Source organism: Equus caballus, chromosome 25 (assembly GCF_041296265.1).
Source record: "Equus caballus isolate H_3958 breed thoroughbred chromosome 25, TB-T2T, whole genome shotgun sequence".
Taxonomy (NCBI): domain Eukaryota; kingdom Metazoa; phylum Chordata; class Mammalia; order Perissodactyla; family Equidae; genus Equus; species Equus caballus.
The window spans coordinates 23,596,210-23,621,553 of record NC_091708.1 but is presented as its reverse complement, the minus strand read 5'-3'; the positions used below and the strand labels follow the sequence as shown (position 1 = coordinate 23,621,553).

Genomic DNA, 25,344 nt, shown 5'->3' with positions numbered 1-25,344 from the left:
TGAACAAGCTAATGGGGAGACTGAAAATGGAAATGAAAGAGCTACTTAGGACCACCTCTCAATTCTATGTGTGCCTGACCGTCTAACGGTAAACCGTTTCCAATAATGGAGTGTATCTTTTTCACAAATGATGACATCCGCATTTCTAGTTCAGATCTCTCCACCAAGCGTCTAACTCCCTCCTGATGACCCAAAGGCCATAGGCTCCTGAAACATCTAAAATAAATCCCTTCTCTTCTCCCTCCCCCAATCTACTCCTCTCCTGTGTCATCTCTGTGAATGGAACTACCATTCCTCTCCCTGGTATGGGTTAAATTGTGGCCCCGAAAATTCATACGTTGAAGCCCTAACCCCAGTTCCTCAGAATGTGACCTTATTTGGAAACGGGCGTAATGATTTGAATTAAGGTGAGGTCATTAGGGTGAGCCCTAATCCCATATAACTGATATGCTTATAAAATGGGGAAATTTGGACACAGAGACACACTCATGGAGAACACCATGTGAAGATAAAGGCAGAAATCAGCTGATGCTTCTACAAGCCAAGGAATGCCAACGGTTGCCAGCCAACCACCAGAAGCTGGATGAAAGGCATGGGACAGATTCCCCCTCACAGCCCCCAGAAATAACCAGCCTTGCTGACACCTGGATCTCAGACTTTGAGCCTCCAGAATGGTGAGACAATAGATTTCTATTTTTTAAGCCAACCAGTCTGTGGTGCTTTGTTACAGCTGCCCCAGCAAACTAACACTATCCAATGAAGATGGACCCTCCCTCTCTCACTCCCCACGTGGGATGACTACATCCCATCCAGTTAACCTCCAAAATATCTCCTAAGTTCAGCCGCTACTCTGTTTCCACTGCCTCTGTGGGCAAGTTGGGTAATTGGGAAATCTGTAAACCCCATGTTGGGAGAAGATAAAAAGGGACTTAGTTAACCAAAGGGAGCAAGGATAGGTGGAAGCTGGTGCAGGGGAGAAAGGGTCTAGGATTCAAAGGGGATGTAGAGACGGTGGGGCTGGCCAGCAGGGCGGGAGGGCACCCTGGCTGTGGGAAGACAAACACCAACTCCCGGCTTGTTTGGAGAATGCTGAGATGGCAGAGACCAGAGACGGCATCAAATATCACAGAGGTGGGGCTGGCTGGAGGCTCTGTCCCCGCGGCCAACTTTGGAGCTGGGCTTTCTCCTCGGATGTGTTGGGGGGTGAGTAGAGATCTTGGGGGCACCTTTGCCACTGGGTCTCCCTAGGGCAGCCCTGCAGCATGCACAAGCCCGAGGCCCCTGCTTTGTGAGGCTGCGGAGGGTGTTCCTTTTCCAGCTGCAAACCCAGTGGGCAGTTTTGCTGCTGAGCGTCCAGGACCCAGTCCGTGAGGTGTGAGCGGAGCGGGCACTTGGCATTCCCCAGCTCAGCTCCAGCTCTGCCCGGAAACAGGGGGCTTCAGGGGACTCTTGGAACTGGATTCGAAACTTTGGGATCAAGCAGTGAAGGACCTGGACTACAACGCCAGCTTGGACTTCCAGGACTCTGAGCAGCTGGGCTTGCTTTTCTCATATCCCTGCTCTTCCCCTCACCCTCATGCGCCTCGATCCTTCCTCCCTAATCCCTCCTTCCTCCTCCTCCCCCTGTTCCCCCGTGGTCCTCACTCTTCCCTCACGCCATTAATCCCCCTCACCCTATTAATCCCCTCACCACATCACCTCCTTCCTCCAGTCTTCCTCCAGCTTCGCATACCCCTCTTTTCCTCCTCCCGGGTTCTCCTCCTACCTCTAGTTTTTCCTGCTCCTCTTACGTGCCCCCTCCCCCACATTTCTCTGTCTCCCCTTTTTCTCTCACCAGTCTTTCTCCTCTCCGCCCGCTTTACTCCTCCCCCTATCTTTCCACCTCCTGTCCTCACTTCCCTCTCTCCTCATCCACCGCGGGGGCCCCCCCCCCCCCCGGCCCCGCCCCCCACTGTTTGCTCTCCTCCCGGATCCCGGATGAAGAGGTTGCCCTGCCCATGTCTGGCCCTGCCCCACTTCTGGCTTCTGGGGTCTCACTTCATGGCTCAGGGCTCCGGGACTCAGGCCCCAGGGAAAGGGCCCTCGCTCAGCATCCAGCTCCTGCGAGCCCAGTACGAAGGCTTGAGGCGGCAGCAGAGGGCCCAGGCCCACGTCGTGGTGCTTCCCAAAGGTAGGGCTGGGCAGGTGCTGGGCCGAAGGGGAGGGGAGGAGGGCCCGGCTGTGGGCGGCGTGGGTGGCTGGGCTGCAGGCAGGGCAGGCCAGGGCTCTGGGAGCTCTCCTGGTGGGAAGAGCAGGGATGCAGGCTGGCAGGAGTCACAGCGAGAGCAAGGAGACCAGGGCCGGGCAGCTCCGCCCGGCTCAGTCCCTCTGCCACCTGAGCCAAGGGCCTCTTAGGTTCTGGTCTTGCTGGACTGGTCTGCCTGGTGAGCCGGGCTTAGCCCCCCTGCTTGGCCAGGTGGGGAGATAAGGGCTCTGCTTCCTGTCTGGGTCTCACGGGGCACCTCCTGCAAACCTGAGAAACTGGCTCCGGAGACAGAAGACGTGGCATTCCCGACAGCCCCTCGAACTGGCCAGAGGAAGTGCAGGGCTCAGGGAACCAGGAGGCGCTCATGCTCACACAGCTGCTCATCACACCTCTAAGAGCAGCCAGGGAGGTGCAATGAGACCTGGAAGCCCCTCCTCCAGGGGAGAAGCCTCTGTCCTTTGGGAACACAGCTTTCATCCCAGGAGGACGTTAGGAGTACAGGCTCAGGAAGCAACAATTGTCACATCCCAGCCCTTGATCCTCTGACAGAGGAACAGGTCCAGGGAGGTGGGAAGACCCCCTGAAAGGTCAAGGCTGTGCCTGGGGGTTTCTGTGGTTATTTGTACAGTTTGGGACTTATCGAGTGGCCCACCCTGCACTAGGCCAGGCTGGGAAGGAATCAGGGTCCAGGGGACTTCACCATCCGGGACAGGATTTGTGCTGCCTTTTGGAGACAGAAGTGGCACCTCTGCGCTGAAGGCACCCATCCCTCATGACTTGGGCTGTTGCCAACCAGTAGGATCTGTTTGACCTGAACTGGCACAGCCAAGTAGCCCCCATCTCTGCAGGGCAGAAGCTGAACCGTTCCTAAAGCCCTGTGCCATCCTCAAGGGAGTTTATTCATTCAGTCATTCAGCAAACACTTGTTAAATGAAACCTCTGTTAAATGAAAGCACATGCTTAACACACCCATGATTCAGATGCGCAAATCCATATAAGGGGCATGTCCAAAAGACAGCCCAAACAGCCCAAACGCAGTGTGCACCATAGGATTCACCATCCCCTGTCCCTGACTCTCCCCACAGCCCTCTCTCCTGCATTCTGTAACTCAGTGTCCTCTCCTCCATTGGCACTGCGTGATAAGTTAGGGCAGGTGAATGCAAGGAATACTCAGGCGCTGCCTTCTCAGGGAAGACTTCCGACCCCCAGGCTCCGGAAAGCTCTTTCAGAGTAGTCCTAACAGTTGGCAAGTCCACACCCTTTCTCTAATTGTGAGACATAGTGCACTGTCTGATGGAGCGGTCGTGAACTTGAGGAAGAGCCTGAGTCTGAGTCTCAGCTCTTGTCATTTACTTGATATGCAGCTTTGAACAAGTTATGTAAATTCCCTGTGAATCAGTTTCCTTGTCTGTCAATTGGGAATAACTGTCATAACCTGAAGTACAGTCACGTGTTGCAGAAAGACAGGGATACGTTCTGAGAAATGGGTCATCAGGCGATTTCGTCAGCGTGCGAACATCATAGAGTGCACTTCCACAAACCTAGATGGCATAGCCTACTACACACCTAGGCTGTATGGTACTAATCTTATGGGACCGCCGTCATATACGCAGTCCATCATGGACCAAAATGTTGTTACGCAGTGCTTGACTATATAGGGTTGTCGTAGGAATTAAATGAATTGATATGTATAAAGCTCCTCAGGGCTTTATGTGCTGAGTGGCTGAGGACCAGGTCACTTATGTCACATGAGTCTGAGTTGGAAGGACACTTGAAGCACTTGGACTGAGTGGGAGGAATAAGGTAGGTCTCCAGGGAGAAACAGGGTAAGATTACAAAAATAAGGTGGAAATGATGCTAGGGAGGCAGAAAAGCAATTCTGCCTGCACTTTTAGCAACAAGGTAGATGGTGGTGCCACTCACTGAGGTGGGGAATACGGGAGAAAAGGTTTCTGGTAGGGAAAGAGGAATTTGCTTTTGAATATGCAGTATGTGAGAGAGTTGTCTCTAGAACTCCCAACCAGGCTGGGCGTCAGGAGAGAAATCTGGGCTGGAGATACAGGTTTGGGGTCATCAACATGCAGGTGGTAATTGAAGCCATGGGCATGGATAAGATGGTGGAGGGTCACCGTGTCAATTGATGGGAGGCTAGGATGAAAATTAGAGTTCTGGAATATTCAAATATTTAAGGGACAAACAGAGGAAGAGAAGCCAGAGAAGATAGAGAGAGCAGTCAAAATGGCAGGAGAAGAATATTGTTTAGTCTTAAAAAGGAAGGCTATCCTGGCATATACTGTACCTTGAGGACATTATGCTAAGTGAAATAAATCAGCCACAAAAGGGCAAATACTGTTATGATTCTACTTAGACGAGGTACCTAGAGTAGTCAAATTCATAGAGATGGAAAGGAGAACGGTGGTTACAAGGGGCTTGGGGAGGGGGTAGGGAGAGTTGCTGTCTACTGGGTATAGAGTTTCAGTTTGGAAAGATGAAAAAACTTCTGGAGCTCTGTTGCACAACAAGGTGACTGTACTTAACACCACTGAAGTGCACACTTAGAAATGGTTATGATGGTTAATCCTGTGTTATGTATGTCTTAGCACAATTACGTATTTTTTTAATGGTAGGAGAAAACCAGGTGATATTAATGTCATGAAGCCAAGCCAGTAGAGGGAACTTAGAAGATAGTGATCCTCTGTGTCCAGTACACAGAGAGATCCTAGAAGATAGACCATTGAGATCAGTACCTACTAAAACTAGATTTCAGTGTCAAGACATTGACTTGTGTTTGGAAGGGCAGGTATTCTGGGAGCTGATCAATGGAAGGAAGGGCCCTGGAATTGGCTTTCTTCATCCTGTATTAGCGTTATGGAATGGATCTCAGTTCTAGAAATGCAGTTCCAAACAGCAGCATGGCTGCCCTTATGCAACATAGGGGTACCATGGGACCTTGAGCTGGGGGTCTATGAAGCCCCCATTGCCTCAACAGTTGGTATCCAAAAGGCATATGCTTTTCTCACATCTAGGTGGTGTGTGACTCATCTCATGTAGGAATGGGATTAGGGATGAGAACTCATATCTGGGCTGGGTGTTTTATATGTACATTTCATTTAACGCTCCCAACAGCCCTGTAAGGCAACTCCGGTTTTAAGATCTCCATTCCCCATTGCTTCACCCCAGCTGAAGAGAGAGATCGAGGAGGAGCTCAAAATCCTCCTTCTCCAACTGGTACCTTCTGGCAAACTGAACGAAAGATGGGGGATTAAGAAAGCATGTAGATAATTAAAACATTTCTGTCATCCTTAGTCCCCGATCGACCAAAACCAAAACAAAACAGATAAAGCACACGATAGGAAATTTCCCTATACTCTTCAGATAATTGTGTTAATTTTCTTTTGCTTGGACCGTGGAGAGGAGGCACCGTTCCAAAGGTGTGCAGGGGACCACAATGGAAGGCTCATGGAGTGATTCCCAGAAGGGTCCGCTTTGTGGTCGGAGCCCATGTGCACCTCCCCACTTAGTCTCTTTCCTTGTCCTCTGCGGACCCAGGGCTGGACTGACAGCTGAGTCGGCTCCTCTCTGCTACCAAGACCTGCCTGTCCATCTTGGGTCCTTTCCTCCTAGACTCATAGTGGGAGAGGATCCCAATTCCTAGCTTCTCCCATCATGTCCCCATCCTCCTCTGTTCTCAAGTAAGTAGAGAGCACTTGAATATTTGTAAAGGTTTTCATGTTTGTCATGCTAAGAAAATAGCGTGGTTATAAAGCGGGAACAAAACCACTGGAGTCAGTGCTTATGGGACTGTAACGGTTTGCAGACACAGCTGCATCAATCCTCTGTTTCTCTGATTCCCAGAACTGGGGCTCAGGGGCTTCTTTCTGACTTTATTCCTCCAACGCCATCTCCCCTCTCCTGCACTGCACTTTGTCACCTACAGGGCCTCCCACAGTGACAAATGTCAAGCACAAGTGAGCTTCACTGACATTTCAGGGGGATCTCCAGGCTGGTCACAGACCTATTTTCCATAGGAAAATGCCTTTTAGTCATTCTCACAACTCTCGCTGCCACCAAGAATTGACAATAAACTATCATGTTCCAGAAGGTGGTAGAAATATGTCCCTGAGAAAGAGGGAACAGTATCTATGGGATGGAAGGAGAAGGCCACTCCTTCAAAAGGAGCTGCTTCGAAATGCAGCTCCTCCCTCCTCTGCCTTGGGTGGTAAACCCATTATCAGGATCCCAGAACACAAAACCCCATAGGTTAGGAGTCACCTTTTCCACCGCTGAGTGTATGTGAATCCATACATGTGGGTGAACACGTGTGGCCCTGCTCCTTGTCATTCTGTCAGCCTGAAATGCTAGTTCCCTACCTCTTCCCAGGGTTCCCCCCTCACTGCAGTCAGAGCCTGAAGTCTCTTATTAAACTCTGTTGTTCTTGAGCTTTTCTCCATGGCACTGGTTACCACCTGAAATTTTATTAGAATATATTCATTTGCTTATTGTTTTTCTACCCCACTAGAACACAGCATGAAGGTGTGGATTTCACCTCAATGTTTACTGCTATAGTCCCAGGACCTAGAATAAACAATGACTAGCACATAAAAAGTACTCAATAAATATTTGTTGGATGAATGAATAATTGTGTGTGTTGGGGGAAGAGAGACAGCTTGTGTGGGTGTGAGTGTGTCGGGTGGGAGAGAGTGCCTGTGTGTGAGCATATGCGTGGGATCATGTGTGTACCCATGTATGTGTATATACACACATGCAGTGTACTGGGTACCTGGCCTCCTTGAAGTTTGGGGCATGGCTTTTCTTCAGCTTGAAAGCTCTGAGACCCCCCAAATGAGAGCTGCCCATGTGACTTGCATTGGTGACCCAGCTTGTCCTTGCTTTCTCAGGAGGGAACATGGCTGCTCCTGCTGAATCCATGGTCAGTGCTGTTTGGATTAACAAGGAGAGAAGGCATTCACTGTCTCTGGATGAGGCAGATCCTGAGGCAGCAGGGATGCTGGAGGAGGCTGACAGAGGCTGTCCGCAGGCCCCTGAGTCTCCATGGCACACACACCTAGAGATGCACCGCTTGGTCCAAGCCTTCCACCAGGAAACCAGTCATCAGACAAAACACAAGGGCAAGCTCATGGGGTCTGAGCAAAGGCTCCCTGAGGAAGGAGACCCAGGCTTGCTTGAAAACAATCAGATGACTCAGCAAGGGACCACGAACCCAGAGGCAGCTCAGAGTGAGTGTCAGGTGGGCAGTGCCCATACCAAGGTGGTGGGATCCACCTTAAACATTGGCGTTCAGTGCCCTCCTTCCATAAAGACCACACTCAGATCTGGAAAACCAGCTCACTATCCATTTCCTCAAAGGAAAACTCCCAGGATCTCCCAAGCTGCCCGGAACCTGGGCTTATATGGCCCAGCCTGAAGCTTTCTACTCAGCCTGTTGTCCCAACCTTGAGGCCAGCTATGGCTTTGTCAAAGAATGCAGGAGGCAGAGCCACAACGAGGGCCTCTAGCTGTGCGCAGGAACTGGACTAACTCAATTGTAGGGATTGTGGGAAATGAACCTTACAGTGGGCACATTGCCTTGTCCCTGAGAACAGAAGAGATTTCCCAGGCCAGATTTCTCACAGTCCAGGATGAAAGTGCTATCTGATCAATGCAGCCCCTTTCTGCTTTTGTAAAAAGACATTGCTATGGAGGCCTGGATGCCCATTCCTTGGGGAGGTCTCTAGAACTAGGGAATTTTGAAACATAACACAGGCACCCCAGCCAGTGGAATGCCTTAACAATGTCCTGGAGTCAATGGACGCGGGCAATCTTGTTTTCAATATCTTCTGATGATTTTTCACATGTTCTGGAGAAGATGAGCTATGAGAATTGACTTTTTCTGGTTGCTATGCCTGGAGGCCAGCTCACTTAGAAATCACTACATTCACTGGTAGTGGTCGCCCCATTTCAGCTGGAGCATCCCAAAGTATGGTCACCCTGGGTAAAAAGGGTCACAACAGGGTCACCTACTGTTTTATGTGTTTGAGGGGTCTTCAGAAAGGGCCGGTCCTATCTCACTGAGACTGCATATTCCAGTCTCATCATAGATTTCCTTCCCTCCATCCCTCCCTCCATCCTTCCTGTCTGCCTTTCTATTTGTCTGTGTTCTCTCTCTCCTTCCCTCCCTCCAATGCTCCAAATTAAGTTCTTATTAAACACTGCCAATCACTGAAATATATAGTTACAGGAGCCTGAGCAGAAGGGGACAAAGAAATGCTCCTGCTTGGAAAATATGTGCTCCCCACACACTGCTCCCTTTCAGCCACATTGAGATCACTCAACCTTCCTAGGGTATTTGAAACCTAAGAGAAAGCGAAGCAGGTGCTACTTGGGTGATGGGGAAGAAAGTATGTCTTTCCTGGTTAATGTTTAACTTTAGCAATGATATTTAAACACATCTAAGGGGCCTTGCCCTCCTATCAGATTCTCTCTCTGTCACATTTCACCCACGTCTTCCTTTTTTTCCTCATGGTGATCCAGTCTTGCCCCTCCACATCCCGACTTGTCAACTGGGAGTGTCATTACCTGTCAAAGAGGCATATGTGCCTGCTCCTTGGTCCACCCAGAAATTCACTCCAATTTGACGATTCATTGTAATTCTTTTTGTAAATAATTAATGATCCAGTTGTTAATTTTTTTATAGTCTAATGAAAAAGGAAATTTTCTGAAAACAATTTTGTCCTTTGTTTTTATTTTAAAGAGGATTCCCATAAGGAACCCTCTTTCTACAGTATAGCAATCAGGATAGGCTATGTTTTGCTGCAGTAACAAACAAGCCCAAAAATTTCCCAAGAGAAGCTTTTTTTTTTAACTCATGAAAAGTCCACTGTGGATTTGGGGAAACTTCCAGAGCAGCTCTCCTACATGTATTACTAGCAGTTCAGGCTGCTTCAGTCTTGTGGTACCACCACGTCAATAGTGGTTTCCCTAATCACTGTAGCAGGAGAAGGGAGTGCATTCATAGTCATGTACTGGCTCGCAAATCACTTTTGTTCACATTTCACTGTCCAAAGCAAGTGACATAGTCATATCTCCACTTCAAGGGTATGATGAGGTGCGATCATCCCATGTGCCTGGAAGGAGAGAAGAAATGGAAACATGGGTGAGCCCAAATGGCTAACAGGTGGATAGGGGCCAGGTCACAGTACAATATTAGATTTATTCTGAATACAATAAGTAGCCATTAAGGGGTTTACTACGAGACTAAAATGAGGGGGCCGGCCCCGTGGCCGAGTGGTTAAGTTTGCACACTCTGCTTCGGTGGCCCAGGGTTTCCCCAGTTCGAATCCTGGGCACGGACATGGCACCGCTCATCAGGCCATGCTCAGGCGGCATCCCATATAGCAGAGCAAGAAGGACCTACAACTAGAATATACAAACATGTCCATGTACTGGGGGGCTTTGAGGAGAAGAAAAAAAAAAAGATTGGCAACAGATGTTAGCTCAGGTGCCAATGTTAAAAAAAAAAAAGCTAAAATGATTTGATTTGCAGTTTAACCAGATTACTCTGGTTGTTCTATGGAGAATGAGTTGAGGGTCACAGTAAGAGGCAATGTCAGGGCACCGGCCTGGTGGTGCAGCAGTCAAGTGCGCAAGTTCCTGCTTCAGGGGCCCGGGGTTCACCAGTTCGGATCCCAGGTGTGGACATGGCACCGCTTGGCAAGCCATGCTGTGGCAGGCGTCCCACATAAAGTGGAGGAAGATGGACATGGATGTTAGCTCAGGGCCAGTCTTCCTCAACAAAAAGGAGGATTGGAAGCAGATGTTAGCTCAGGGCTAATCTTCCTAAAAAAAAAAAAAAAAGAAAGAAAGAAAGAAAAAAAGAGGCACTGTCAGGAAAAAAATGACCAGGAAACGTTCCGTATGAAACATACTGTTAGCTCAAGCAAGAGCTGGAGCAGAAGAGGTGGAGAAAAGATAGATCCGTTTGATATATATTTGGAGTAGGCATCAAGAGGATTTACTGAAGGAAAATTGTAAGTTCAGTTTGAAGGATACTAAGTTTGAGATGCTCACAAGACACACAAATGAAGATATCAAATAGGCCAGAGGATAAAATGAGACTAGAGTTCTGGGCTACACATGTGAATTTAAGCATCACGAGTACGTCAAGGTACTTAGAATGAGAAAGGATGAGCTCACCTATGCAGAGTGTAGAGAGAAGACAGGGTCCAGAATGAGTCCTGAAAACTCCCAATTTACTTAGTTGAAAGATCTCTAAGGATTTTTCCAGTGCTTCCTGAGAAGAGATGGAACAGAGGGAGGAGGAGGCAGCGAAGAACACTGAAGAGGACTGACCAGGGAGAAAAGGAGAGCCAGTGGCGTGTGGAGCCGGAGACCTCAAGAGGCAAGAGATAGTGTAAGACGTGGCACAGGTCACTCTCCTCATTCCAAACCTTCCACAAATCCCCACTTTCTAGAGTCCTCATTTTCCAGTCTGGAGTTGCTTTCTCTTGAGCACGCACGGCTTTAAGATGCCAGAGCCCAAGAGGCAATGCTGGATGTGGGAAGGTTTTTTCAGCCAAGGGCAGGCCAGCTCAGTGTTAGCAAGTTCAGGTCAGAGCCCGCTGACCACCTCCAAGGCTGACCCGGGGACGCCTCTGCCCCGCAGGCCTGCCTTCCCCTGGGACGTGTCTGGGGTGGGGCTGAGGATCGTGTTCCCTGTGGAAGACCTTGAAGGGAGAGGGGGAAAGAGGAAGGCTGGTTTTGAATCCTTCCTTCCCACAAGGCTGCTTCTGCCAGGAACGTCGGAGCAGAACCTCGTGTATTTATCAATCACACTCACACACTTCTACCAACTCACGGGCTGTCAAACCTGTTGGGACAAAGGACTCAGATTACGTCTGGGCTGCGGCCCTACCCAAGACTCGGATTTTCTCTCCCGTGCTGGTCAGGACTGGAGCTAACTTTTTCTTCCCACACCCTCCACAGTGCTAGCAGAAGAAGGTTTTTCTAATCTAGAGAACAACCAGCTCACACTGTAAATCCTGCATCAGGCACTTGCATACATTAGGGTCGTCCAGCCAACCGGCCCACAGTGAGGACCGCGCCCCCCCACCTCCGCCTCCCACCCCGTCCGCCTCGCCCCCCGGGGCCGGTGCATCTGGGCTCCAGTCTCAGCATTGATAGACTTGACCTTGGCTGAATTATTTACCTCTCAGAGCCACAGATGTCCCAGTTGTAATGAGACGATAAAACCCCTTTACGGTGTGGACGGGAGGGTCATTCTCATTAGCTCTCAACTCTGCTGGGTCCCGCTAGGGGGTGGGCTCCCCTCCTGCCCGCTCAGCCTGGTTTCCTAAGTTTTCTCTGCGTCATTAAAGCACTCTCATTCCAAGCTTAAGACTTGAAAATATTCGAATTTAAAAGTCTATCCCATATTCCAGTCTGATACCACCAACCTCCCTACCCTGCGGCGACCCCCGAAGCCCAGCCTTGATTTATACCTTTAAGGCTAGAAGGAGGGGCGCGGTCTTCTGGCTTCTTCCTCACACACCCCGCCCCCTTCTCTGCGCAGGGTTTTACTGTTAGGGTAGAAGGATACAGAGAAAGCACAGCTGGCTCTTTAGGCGATGGCTGTGCTGTAGTTTCGGTCTCTTTTCCCTTGGCCGTTTGCCAAGTAAGTACCTAGCACATGGTCTGCAGGCTTGGTGTGAACAGGTGGTACCCCCGACAGATCCCTGCAGATGAGGGACTCCATCCCAAGCAACTTCGCCAGCAATGGGGGTCCCTCGTGAGAATGGTTATGCCTCTTCACGTGTCAGGCCCTCCCAACCACTGCATCAGAGGTCCATTTGCCTGTCTGTTGCCCCAGTCTCAGCTACCCTCTGCTGGCCCAGCTGGGGCTTGTGGACCCAGGCAGGGGGCATTTCTGCACCTGCGTGCGGTGATGATCCTTGCAAGAGATGGTGGCCTAGGTAAGCAAACCAAAATCTAAGCTTATAATGCCTCAAGGTTACAAAATTGAAACCTATGGACAAGCTATCTCAACCAGCCAACTAGGCTCTAAGCTCCAGCCAATCAATAATTTCCTTTCTTTGCTTCCGCATCTTCTCTATAAACGTCTCTCCCCAGGCTCCTGCGGCTGGAGCGCGCCTAACTACTTCCGGTTTGACGCTGCCTGATTCCAAACGATTTCTGCTCAAATAAACTCTTAAAATTTTGAATATGCCTGAGTTTATCTTTTAACACTACTGTGTTAAACTACCTCCTTCTGGTTCCTTCCCTTCACTTATTTGTCTATCATCATAGCTGGGAAATCCTCTTCAAATATTTTTGAAATGAAACTGCCGGAGGTGAAATGGGTGCTTCTGTTGGGAAGTCAGAGAGGACCCCAGGACTTTTTCTGAACGCTGCTTTCTAAAACCTAACATTTTCCCCAGGCTTTGAGGCCTTGGTTATCCCTACTCTGCACAAACATCCCTTTATGTCGCTTCCTTATTGTTGGGAAAGACCCAATCTACCCACGTTCAACATTTTTCCACCTGGACAGAAATTCCTGGAAGTTTTTACCTGCTGTGGTTCTGTTTCTCCCACAGCTAATGAACAATACACTTCCTCGAAACGGTGTCCAAGGGACTGAACTTTTCATTTTAATTTTATTTCCTGGCCTTGGGTTTGTGGCAATTACTTTAGGTTTTCCCCTCCGATTCCATCCAGAAAGATGATACACCCACTCTGTGTTATTAATGCTTTTACATCCCCTTCGTCTGTTCGTTGATGAATCCACCCCGTGAATTCCCTGAGTCCAGGATCATAATCAAGACTCAGCAGTGGGCCAACCCTTCAGCTCTGGCCAAGAAATAGTAGGAGGAAAAGGCTGGTGGTGGCAAACACTGTCTTCTGCCAACCCAAACTCCAAGTGTGTTCAAGGAGCCTAAGCTGGCCCTCCAAATCAATATCAGGCTCAGATCCAGCTTAGCAAATATTTTCCCAGGGCAGGAGCTGCTGCCCTTCACAAGAAATGCAGGTGCTCTTGTGGTTGGAGGGTCCCTACTCCTGCATTTTCCAGATTCTCCCCGACACTGGAGCCTTGCTCTCCTTTTAAGGTACTGCCCGCAAGACGTGTGGCTATACTCGCAGTCTGGGGACTGGGGGAGTTTGCCCCCAAATGCCAGGCTCCTCTCTGCTGAGCTCTCCTACACGCTGGCAAGATTGATGGGAAGACCCCTGAGCAGCCAACCACCACCACCTGTCCCCAAAGAGTGTGTGCAAAGGAGATTTGAAACAAGTGCACGCAGTGGCAAAACCCTGGTGAGCTGGACCTTACATGAGCCATGAGGCCCCTTTTAGCCCCTCTAGCCTTAGGCTCCCACCAAGGTCAGTCCTGGCCTCTAAGACAGTGCTTCTCAACCCTGACTGCCCAGGAGAACCATCAGGAGGCTTGGAGGATAGATATCCAATTAAATTACAGTCTCTGCAGTAGGGCTCAAGCCGGTATTCTATACATTTTTTTTTTGATCAAGTCATAAAATATGTAAAGTGTGGGACATGCACTAATCTTGTATATAGCTGGAAGACCTATTTTCACAGATATGGATACACACACACACTTGTGTGACATAGATCAAGATATACATTTCCAGCATTCTAGAAAGTTCTCTTCAGCCTCTTCCTGGTCATCAACCACAATTTCTTTTTCTATTGTTGTTTCCATTTTTTGCCATCATGAATAAAACTAGTGTCATTCTTTTTATACATCCTTTGCTGGACATTTGTTTTCATTTCTTTGTTAAATTCCTGCTCCCCTTTTTATACAGATGCCTGTCTAGGTGGGCTGGTCTTGAGCATGGGTTCTTTCTGAAAGCTCCTCCTGGTGATTCTGATGTGCAGTCAGCGTGCAGACCCACTCCCTTAGGACCACATGGATTGCAACCCAGAGGCACAAAGTTGGTCAAGGAACAGAGGCTTCTCTGTGAGGCTGAGAGCACCACTCGCAGAATCCTCATGTCCCCTCTCCTTTGGGTCCTGCTCTCATTCTACTTGACTTTCCAAAGAGGGGGAGCAGCGGTGGGGGACGGTCCTTTGGAGGAGGCAGCCCCCTGCCAATTTGATCACACTAGCTAAGAGAAGGAAGCAATCCACATAGGGGTCTCTGAAAAAGAAAGTTGACCAGAAAGGTCATGGTCCCTCCTACCAGCATGCCGGCTGGACTAGGTCCTCTTTTGGGGTGGGATAATGGAGGGAAAGAAAACCTTGAACTTCCTCACTAGGGCCCACCTGTCTGCCCTGCATCATACAGGGAACCAGAAGAACGTGGGGCACTTCCTGTTGGAGGGTTCTCTAGTTTCCAGATTCTTCTCGAGATGGACTAGAAGCCATAAACAGATGAGGGAGTACTCAGTGATACTCATGAGGAATGTTCCAGGGCAAGAGCCTTGAATGGTTTGGGCAAGAAGCTCCTGAAACCCTGTGGTATTTAGCCAGAGGTGAGGAGGGTGGGCAAAGAGTTATTTTCAGAGTGTTTTAAATATATTTGAAAATTTTCAGAGTGATTGGGGTCGCCAGTGGCATCTCAGCCAATCGCCTATAGTCCAGCTCTGTGGTCTCAAAGTGTGTTCTGTGGACCAGCGGCATCCGTGTGACCTGGGAACATGTCAGAAGGGAAAGTTCTCCGGCCCCACCCACACCTACTGATCCGGAAACTCTGAGGGTGAGGCCCCCAGTCGGCCGCGCAAGTCCTCCAGGTGATTCTGACGTAGGCTCGCTGGTCCCGGTACACGCTGTGTCCTGCCTTCAAGTGTGATCAGTGTGGACGGGTCACCTGTGGTAGATTTCCTCTTGCAGATTATTTTTTTAAGCAAAAAATATCCCCCTTGGTGTCCCAAGCGCTTGCACCAAGACATGGAGAATTGCTCACTAGTTCTGGAGAGAGTACGTCATTTCAACAAGATCGCTTAGTAACTTTCAGCCCATTTCCTATTCTGGTCTAAACAGTGGCAGTCCTGTTAGCTTCTGCTGAAGAGAGAAAGGAGGCGACAGGAAAGAAAAGTCACCTCCCGCGAGCCCCCTAGGAAGGGTGCAGGGCCCCCTTCCTGTTGTTACAGTAGTCCCCTGGGCTGCCGGCTGTGAAGCCCTTGTGGGAATCTGTGTGCTGAGTCCAGGCTAGGGCCATGTGATTAGCAAGTCAACAGTCCCCTCACAGAGAGAGAACAAACCTTTTCCAGGTACCGGGTGTCTCCCCCTGCTAGACTCTACGCAGGGACAAAAGGGATGGATACACAGTCAGGTCACATGCTTTGTTCTCATGGAGGACAGGTAAAATTTAAACACATTGAACTGATATGACTCCTAGGATAGAATCATGAACTTCTTTCTTTTGCCTTTCAGAGCCATGGATGAAATTCGTGGCCGGGCCTGTCCTTTTGTGATCACTCACAGAAATGGAAAGGGCTCCTGGCTGCTCTAAGTCACAAAACACAATTTCAGTGCGGAACTTAATACATCCTGTCCGGTGTAATTTAAAACACGAAAAAATTTCCCACTTCGTTCAAAGGTAGACTTCTTCCATCACAGGTTCAGGCTAGATGTCCACAGTGCGAGGGGTGGGGAGCTCGGGGTGGGGCTCCTAGCTCTCATCCCAAATGACTTAGAGAGATTTCTGTCCTCCCTGGGCGGGGGTGAGGGGGGAGGTGAGATAAGACCTTATTGATTAAGGCTGTGGCTTAGGAAGGAATTAAAAGCAGACACGTTCTCTTTCCTGGTTTGGAGACTCACCCTCTCATTGCTGGAATCTTCCTTTGACATGGAGGATGCGCTCTGCTCCAACTGGCTGCTTGTAACCCGTCTGTAGCTCCTCTGCAGGCAGGGTGAATCTCCAGCTTCTTTCTGAGGCTGTTCCCTCCCCTCTCCAGGCAGCCCTTGTGGACAGGATCTGAGAAAACCTCACACCATCCCCCTTGAATGAGAGGCCCATCTCTGCTCCGTGGGAAACCAGCACTGTGCTTTGAGCCCACAAATTCTGGAGAGAGGGTCAAACTCACATAGCCACGTCTCTTTGCTGTGCTGTTAAGGAAGCTGGCAGCTACAGCCCGGAGCACTTTGGCGTCACATACTCATTCACCGCGTCCCCCGATCTCCAGAGAACAGCTAACAAGCTGCTCGAGGGCCCCTTTTTTCCTCCTTTCTCTCAGCTTGGGGAGACGCAGGCACCCGCTCTCCCCACTCTTTGTGGGGTGCGACTCTGAGCTCACTGTGCTTCTCTCCAACAACCCTCTTCTCATCTCCAGTCCCTGATGTGGGTGTGGTTAGAGGTTATGTATGAAGTTAAACATAGAACTTCCATATGACCCCACAATTCCACTCCTGGGTACACGCCCCAAAGAATTGAAAATGGAGACTCAATCAAGTCCATATAGACATGTGTTCACAGCAGCCCTATTCACAAAAGCTGAAAGCTGGAACCGGCTCAAATGGCTGTCAACGGATGAATGGATTGACAAAATGTGGTCTATCCATACAATGCAATATAATTCAGCCTTAAAAAGGAAAGAAGTTCTGATACTTGCTACAGCATGGATGAACCTTGAAAACATTATGCTGAGTGAAAGAAGCCAGTCACAAAAGGTCACGTACTGTATGATTCCATTTATGTGAACTATGCAGAATAGGCAAATCCATAGAGACAGAAAGCAGATTAGTAGTTGCCAAGGGCTGGGGGCAAGGGAGCGGGCAGTGACTGTTCAATGATTATGGGGTTTCTGTTTGGGATGATGAAAGTATTTTGGAACCGGATAGAGGTGGTGACTGTATAGCATTGTGAATGTACTGAGTGTACTGACTTGTTCACTTTAAAGTGGCTAATTTTATGTTTATGTGAACTTTGCCTCAAATTATTATTTTTTTAAAGCTGGTATGCTTGCACAATGAACCCCCTGGTCTCTCTCTGTCTCATCCACATGGCTCAGTCCCCTCTGTCTCATCCACATGGCTCTGTCCTGGGTGCTCATCCCTTTTCACAGCTGCCTGCCTCCTTGGAGAGCTGGTCCATGGCGTCCCCTCTCACTTCCACGCAGGTGATCGAGTGCCTGTGGGAGATCCAGCCCTGCTCACTCATCTGAAACCCAGGACCCATTTTAAATGGGCTCCGAGAATTGTATAATTTAGTGTGAAGTTGTATACTTTAGTCTGAGAGTAAGGCCATTTCTACTCTCTTGCTCCCCAAACTTATTCTTCCTCGACTTTTGATATAGGCTCAGGGGCCTGTGTTAACTCTACTGATGACGGAGCTTGAAAGGAGAAAGTCTGACATCAGATACCTCGTCCTTGCCTCAACCTGCCCAGTCTCCATTTTCCTCTGTCTGCCTGGAGCAAGCTTTGTGCTTTTACGTCTCACTTGCAGGTAGAGAACATCAGCTGAATTCTCTCTGGTAATGTTTATGGTCTCCAGGGAGTTACAGTTGGGAGCCCTCATCATCCTCCTTATAATGAACCTTTACCCTTCCAGGGCACCAGACTGATTGCCAAGGACCAATGCATCTAGCAAGCAGGTGGTTGAAGACATTAAGAGTATGAAGGTGCATCAAGAGGATATGTGTGTTAATTACACATTAATTACCTTAAACGTCCTACTGCTGAAAGGACTCACAGGATTCAAACAGTTTATACCAGACAGCCTTGTTACAGGCAAAGAGTGTGATACAGTAACCACAGGAGACACAGATGCGTTGAAGGGGGTCTGGTACTCTCGGCGCAGGCTTCTTTGTCCGCCCATCGCTGAATCACACAGGTCTCACACCACCACCAGAGTACCCGCAGAGCCCCTGAGCACTAGAAGCCCAAAGGCTGCTTGTGGTGGGGTCTCTTAGAGTGAGTTGGTCCTCTAGGCACGTTCCAGCTACACCACCAGACTTAAATGTCAAAACCCCCCAGGCTCCACCAAAACCAGATGCATATCATAAACCCAATTATTATTACTCAGCATGCCTGGCAGACTGGTACATCCCTCCCTCAAAACAACTCATGAACCCATGATTAAAGAACATCATTTATCCTGAGTTAATACATTCCATAGTGTTAGCTAAAGGTCGCTGCCAGGCTCCAGCAGCTCTGGAGATCAGCGTGAGGTCATTCCAGACCAGGTGAGATGATCCCAAACTAAACAACACGGCCGACATATTCAGCAGCCACCAGAATCATCTTCGGGTCAGTCTGTATGGTTTACAACTCAGAGAAGCCAGCACAACTCCAAGCAGCTGCGTGACCCTGAGAGGCTCTGAAAGGCCCTCCTCAGCTGCACTGGAGTGAGTGAGACAGTGACTGAGGGACCTCTGAACACATGCAACTTATTTGTATCTGTGAGTGATTGTAGTGACTTTGCAGTCCAAGCTAAACCTCCCCGTGAGTCCCATTAAGCAGGCCAACACTGCTCCCATGATTTGCAGGATTCCTGGAATGTGGGTGTTCGAACGCTATTTGTGTTGCACAGGGAGTCATGCCTTATCCTTTTTGTTAAGATACAGGGACAGCCTGATGAATCCAGAGGACTTTCCAGGACCAATGAGCAGTTCTATATTCCCCTCGTCTCTCCGAGTAACTCTTCTCCTTCCATAGCGTGTGCTGTTCTAACTATGGGGAGGGATAAAGTAGATGTGGACTGTGTGATGAGGGAGGAAGTACGACTTTAATCAAGTTTTTAGAAGTTTATTCCTTTGGGCTTCATTTGAGTTGTTCCCTTGCCGGCTTCTGGGGTAGCAGTGGAAATCCTAGAATTACTGTGTCCTAGTCTCTAGAAGCCAGTCTGCTGTCTGTCCTCATCAAGTCAAGGAAGACACAGCCACCGAGGAGCCAGGGAATGGGCACACTTATGTTTTCAGCAGATGGCTTTACTGCGTCTTACCCCTTCCTAAGGCTGGACCAGGCCCATGACAACAGGTCTGAGCGTGATGGAGGATCAGGATGGACAAAGTCTGAACCTCTAGAGAACTGTTTAAAACAAATCTGCCCTCAGACCTCGAAATGCTCCCCTTGGTCTATAATATGAGAGAGAAATAAATTTCTGTCTTCTTTCAGCCACTGAATTAATTATTGGGTCTTGATGTTGACCATCTACCCAACACAGACACCTAGAATTGGGGTGATTCCATAAAATGTGTGTGTGTGTATACGTAAACAGTGGGCACCAAGGAAAACAGATGGTTCAAGTTGGAGAGCTGGATATGATTTCTCTGGCACTCCAGAATATTTCCATAACTCATCAGCCATGTGTGATAATGTAGAGGGCAGACCACATGCCTGTGTGCTCCGAGCAACTGTGGGAAAGAGCCAGAATTTTAGTGGGTCTTGGCTCTTAGTGATAGTGGCTGCTTTTAGCAGCGACTGTCAATGCCCCACTCACGTTCCCCCACCTTTGCCGCTTCAACGTACAAGACCCATTTCCAACCGTCAGTAGTACCTTCTCCCTCTTGGGCTGGTCTCTGCTGGAGGTGGCTCTACTGGTCAGAGAGAAACAGAGCTGGCCCAGGACCAAGAGGAAGGTTTGTTTGCTATCGAATCAAGTCGATGGGAAGGAAAGTCTGGGACGTCAGAGCACAGGCTCTGGCGCGGACTGCGTGGGTTTAAATCCTCCTTTCACCACTGGTCATATCACCTGCAGCAAGTTATTCAAACTGTCTGAGTGTGAGTTTCCTCATTTTTAAAGTGAAGATGATACTACTATGGTACAAGATGGTACCACAAAGGAGTGTTGTAAGAGCTGAATGAAATAATCCGTGTAAAGCGCTCAGCACAGCGCTAGCCCTCAAGAACATGGGGCGGGGGTGGGGGTGGGGGGGGGTGGGGGGGGTGGGGGGGGTGTTACTGGTGAAAGCGGGCAGATGTCTGCTGCCATCTGGTGGCAACGGTCAGTTTTCCATTGAAATATAAGTAAAGTGCCATATTTGACTTTCATGTAGGATTGTACAAGTGGTAGTTTTCATTTTGGTGTTTTTGCAGTAACTATATGTAGATCTCAGTGGATTCCTGTCTTGCCATGAAGGATGGGAAACGTCCTTTTGACCTCCCAGGAAGGCGCGTGGCTGTGGAAGCTGCTTTTACTTTAGGGACTACCGCCACCTAGTGACCGAATTTCATACTTGCAGGTAAACGTGAGCATCTTGAGTCAGCTCAAAACTGAAAACAGAGGAACTCCAGCCGTTCCCGTGATCAATGAAGTTCTTCTGTAACCTTCATGTTCCTCTTGGGAAGTTCCTTCCAAATTTCTCCTTGCAAGCTCCTGGCACCTTTTGACACCTTCACTTATGAGTTCTGGAATCTTTCTGGCTTTTACTCACCATCCTATCACTCGGATCCTCTCTCTCTTGCCCAGAAGAATACCACAACTATATGGGTCCTACAGTGACAGCAACAATTAAAAGCATGCTAAAGCAGTACACATTATCACGGGGTGGCCCTATTTAATGGGCAGGTGCGGAAACATTGCCTGACCTTGGAGCAGCTTTGTCCCCACATTCTTGATGCCAAGTAAGACTCTCCAATTCTAGTTGAAACTATCCTAACAAACTCCGTTTTTATTTGTTCTTGTATGCACAGAGATTGACATATAGTAGGCAGTCAATAAGTGTTCGCTGACTAAATGCAGGGCTTGAAAGAAAGTGAGCTCTGAGCACATCTGGACCAACCAAGTGCCTTACACGTGGTGTATTCAATCCTTGTAGCAACTTCCTAAGTCAGAAATCCAATCTAGAGTAAGTAAATGGTTAAAGGTTCCACTGAAAAAGTGGCGGGCCCCAAATTTGAGTTCGTTGCCTAATCCCAAAGGCTGAGTGCTTGTCAAAGAGCCACCTTCCCTGAAAATGGAGCTTCTGATAGATTCTGGGAAATCACCCCCAACACAGGTTCTCTCGTTTCCCACATTTCGTCTTCCCAGCATCTCTTCTCCCCCTTCCTCTGTCACACATCCTGGCAACAGGAGTGGGCACGTGACCGAGGCTGGGGATTTGCTATCTAGGACTAGACATGATCAGACGGTCAGACCCTGAATCCCTGATTGCTACCTGCTGCGACTAGTCCACAAGAGACTCTGCAGGCAAATGAAGTCTATTAATTAGGGCTTTATTGCTACACCCCTAGGTCATCCCGTGTGTCTTCTAATCAGAATAGTTTTGCTCTCTACCAATAATTAAATCTTCAGGAATTTTGCGAACCAGTTTTTAAACTGTTGGTATCTTGCAGTCAGCCATTATAGGAATATTTATGCCACGGAAATGGGCAGACACTGATCAGGACAATTGGAAGGAGTGGTCATGGCTTCACTTGCCAGAAGCAATCCTGTGGCATTTTTGGCCTTTGTCCATTTGAGTTCTTTCTCCGTGTGCACCTGTTGCAGGTTAGAGCATGCCTCTGCACTCCCTTGGGGCTTGTTCATCCTTCAGGGAACCTCAGAGTTTTAACAGCTGGGCAGGCTGCCAGCCGGAGGATGGAGCTTCCTAGAGGGAGAAGAGCTGAGAGCATCAGAGAAGTACGAACCACAGCTTTAAGCTGCTTTAAGCCTTAACGCTCAGTCACCAACGCTGCTCTCTGCCTCCCGGGACCAGGGAGATGGGCCAGTTCAGCCCTCAAGGCCTTTGACTCATTTCACTTTGATGTTGCCCCCAAGAACCTTCTGAATGGATCAGGTCATGAAGCAAACTCATTTCCCCACTAGACTGGTGATTCTCAGCCCCAGCTGCACATTAGAAACAGCTGCAGAGCTGCTAAAACATACCCATGTTCCTACCCATGTCCGAGTCCCATTTACATCAAATAAATCAGAATGTCTAGGGAGGAGGCCCAAGTGCCAATATCTCAAAAAACCATCCCAGGTGATCCTGATGTGCAGTATGTTCAGAACCACAGCACTAGACAGCGATGCTCAATGCCCCTGGGATGCTTTTGATAGAGATTAACGCCTGGACTCCAACCCAGACAACTGAATCCAGACTCTAAAGCTCTCCAGGTGATTCAGACGGAGTCAGAATTGAGAAGGGCTGCTCTAGACCAAATAACATGGTATTTGCATCTTGTGTCTCATCTCAAATTATGCAACCACGTTATTCAAAAAAAAATTGTTACTGAGTCCTGGTGTTGCTACCACTCTATGCAATAAAACTTCTTCCGATGGTCAGACTAATCCTTGATCTTACCCTGAAATGAAAATCTGAACACATAGAGATGTGGTCCTCTCTTTACAGTTTCTTCTCAGTCTGCTCAGCCGCAGTCAGTGGGGCTTCACCCAAGAGGCTGAATGGAGGCTGAGTTCGGCTTCACCAAGACCCACAAAGTGGCGAGTTGATGTGCTGGGCAAACACACCAAACCACCAACGAATATTCAAAGCAGCCGGAACCACGTGTGATAGTTTCTGCAGCTTATAAATCATGCATCAATGCCCCAGTTTTCAAACACAGGTGGCACGCCCAGACCCTTTCTACTTACACTCCAGACCAGTGATTCTCAAAGTGAGATGCCTGGACCAGCAGTAGTAGCAGCATCTCTAGGGAACTTGTCAGAAAATTCCTGGGCTGCACTCAAGGCCTGTTGAATGAGAAACTCTGGGGATGGGGCCCAGATCTGTGTCTAACAAGCCCTCCAGCTGATGCAGATGGTCTCAAGTTTGCGAACGAGTGCTCCCCGGGGGCACATCGATGTTACCAGCTGAAGACCACTACAGAGACAGAATGTCATTTAAATAGGAGGGCAAAGGAAAACCAAAGTCGTTGTTGTTTTTTAAAGATTGGCACCTGTGGTGACACCTGTTACCAATCTTCGTGGGTTTTTTTCTTTCTTCTTCTCCCCAAAGCCCCCCAGTTCATAGTTGTATATTTTAGTTGTGGGTCCTTCTAGTTGTGGCATGTGGGACGCTGCCTCAGCGTGGCCTGATGAGCAGTGCCATGTCCGGGCCCAGGATCTGAACCGGCAAAACCCCGGGCCGCTGAAGCGAAGCGGACGAACTTAACCACTCAGCCATGGGCCAGCCCGAGAGATTTGTGATTTGACTTCTCCAGGGTCCCAGCAGATACATTCCAGGTGTTCAGAGCCCACCACCTGTGAACTTAAAGCATCCAGATAATCCTCCCATCAAGGTTAACTGACAGTGGGATGAGTATATCTCAGCAAATACAAAAAAAATCTGCATGACACCAGGAGTTCTTTCTCTGAGAGAAAGCATCTGAATGCTTGGGTGACATTCAGAAATTGCCAGTGTGGCATCTCCAGGTATTTCCTGAAGCCCGCTCTCGGCATGGTGTCATCTCATATGTTTAAAACCTTTTGAATTCCCCTTTCCATTCCCCGTTTGTTCTCTGTACCCCTAGCAGCCCAATTCTGAATTTTGTGTGGGTCCCGTGTAAGGAGAAATATTGTCACCATTCTCTTGTGGCCCAGGAATCCCATAATTAAAAGATGCAATGCTCCAAAGTAACCTCCTGGCCCCATGTGTCCCACAAGGATAGTCTCGTTGCAGCTAGTAAGAAGCAGGGGAGACGCACCTGAGGGAGTTCCATACGGCTCCCTCCACTTCCCCATTGATGCTCTCCATCACAGAGCGGAGCCTGCATCCCCGCCTTCTGCTCATTAGGGGTTAATGCCTCAATGGGTGGTTCTGCAGGAAGAGCCTCCTCAGTAAGAATCCTCCCCAAATACCTTCTCTTCTGACTATACCAGGCCACGTGTCCCACTCCTTTGCTGTTTACAGCCTGAGTGCCCAGCAGCCCTGTCTGCCAGCTCTGTCCTATGGACGTTGACGCACCTGTGCTAACGCCTAATGCCCCAGATGTTAGTAGTGATGTATGGAGAGAGGACCAGGATGCTGAATCCACAGCCGATCACAACGCTACTGCTCCTGGTTCCTGGGGGCAGCCCGAGCACGGCAAGCTTCTTCCCGGTCAGCTGGGGAGCTGGTGGCCACATGTCGGTGTGAAGGTCCCTCCTCATTTCTTTCAGCCTAAGGCTGTGTGGCCTCCTGGGCCCCTTACCCTGGACTCTTATTCTGGTTCCTTGATTTCCCTCGTCTCTCTCTCTCTTTTTTTGCTACAGCTATATTATGCTATAATTTACATGCCGTAGCCTTCAGCCATTTCGAGTGTACAATTCAGTGATTGTTAGTAAATGGAGAGTTGTGCAATCACCACCACAATTCCTTTTTAGCACTTGCTCATCATCCTATTTGCAGTCACTCCTGGTTCCTTTTTGGCAAGGGGGATGCCTGGGCCATCTTCTCTCACCATCTCCTGGGAACGCTGATCCCCAAGGAAACAGCCCAGAGGGAGTTCATTCAAATGAAACTTCTTCGATGTTCCCACTCAAACTTCACTCTCCCCCAGACTTGGGCCCCTAACACAGCCTTGGCCTTGGCCCACTAGAGCACTCCTCCTGGAGACGACAGCAAGAGGAGATGCCTAAGGTCACCTAGCCCACACGCACATCATCAGCTCCACTGGACCTCGTATGTAAGTTGCAACGTGAGTTTCTGTGGGAAGAGTGCTTAAGAGCAAGCCTTGAGCCTGAGTGCCCAAGTTCAAATTCAAGTGCTGCCACTTAGGAGCTGTGGCATCCCCCTCCTGACATTCAAAAATGGAAATCCAAATAGCACACCCCATGGAGCTGTTGTAAGATAAACAGCTTACATTCATGGAGAGCATGGAAAGTGCCTGTCACATTTTCTCAGTGCGTTATAAATGTCACCCATTATTATGGAGCTTGATCAAATTTTCAAAGGGGCTTGTTACTCCCCCCCCAAAAAAATTCAGAAATCTCATCACATAGAGATTGGAAGATGCCAGCCACGACAGGGTGCCATAGGGAAGCCCCTAGATGCTCAGAACAGGAAGCCCATCTTGGAAAAAGACTGGAAGAAGTCACGTAAATGGGGAGAGATGATGAGGTGGCTGGAAAGGAGACCCCTAAAAGAGGGGCAGGGTGGGGGTGGGTAAGGAAGAGCAGGAAACAGAAGTTATGGGTGGCAAGTGCGAGCTACGGGTAGAGATACCAGGGCAGCTGGAGACTGAAGGAGGAGTGAGGAAGTAGAAGGGGGCACGGGAGGAAATTTGGGGAGGAAGCTTCCGGATGATCCAGA

At 49.1% G+C, this 25,344-nt stretch overlaps 2 protein-coding genes across 2 annotated transcripts in view; one reads left to right on the top strand and one right to left on the bottom strand.

Moving 5' to 3' along the window:
- Positions 1 to 844: 844 nt before the first annotated feature.
- C25H9orf152 (chromosome 25 C9orf152 homolog) lies at positions 845 to 8,971 on the top strand. Its single transcript, XM_001491647.4, has 2 exons — positions 845 to 2,170; positions 7,144 to 8,971. Exons 1-2 carry the CDS (start codon positions 1,978 to 1,980, stop codon positions 7,668 to 7,670), a joined length of 720 nt encoding a protein of 239 aa, XP_001491697.1. The 5' UTR covers positions 845 to 1,977; the 3' UTR covers positions 7,671 to 8,971.
- Positions 8,971 to 25,344, bottom strand: part of PALM2AKAP2 (PALM2 and AKAP2 fusion) — a 467,689-nt gene continuing 451,315 nt past the window's right edge. The window contains exon 10 of the mRNA XM_023628619.2: positions 8,971 to 9,369. Coding sequence (XP_023484387.1) covers positions 9,335 to 9,369 — 35 coding nt within the window. The 3' untranslated portion in view covers positions 8,971 to 9,334. The remainder of the gene's footprint in view (positions 9,370 to 25,344) is intronic.

Excerpts from the sequence above, each read along its gene's own strand:
- C25H9orf152 (XM_001491647.4), top strand. The coding sequence starts at position 1,978 with ATGAAGAGGTTGCCCTGCCCATGTCTGGCCCTGCCCCACTTCTGGCTT. Across the intron at positions 2,171-7,143 it reads CGTCGTGGTGCTTCCCAAAG|GAGGGAACATGGCTGCTCCT; the intron begins GTAGGGCTGGGC and ends TTGCTTTCTCAG.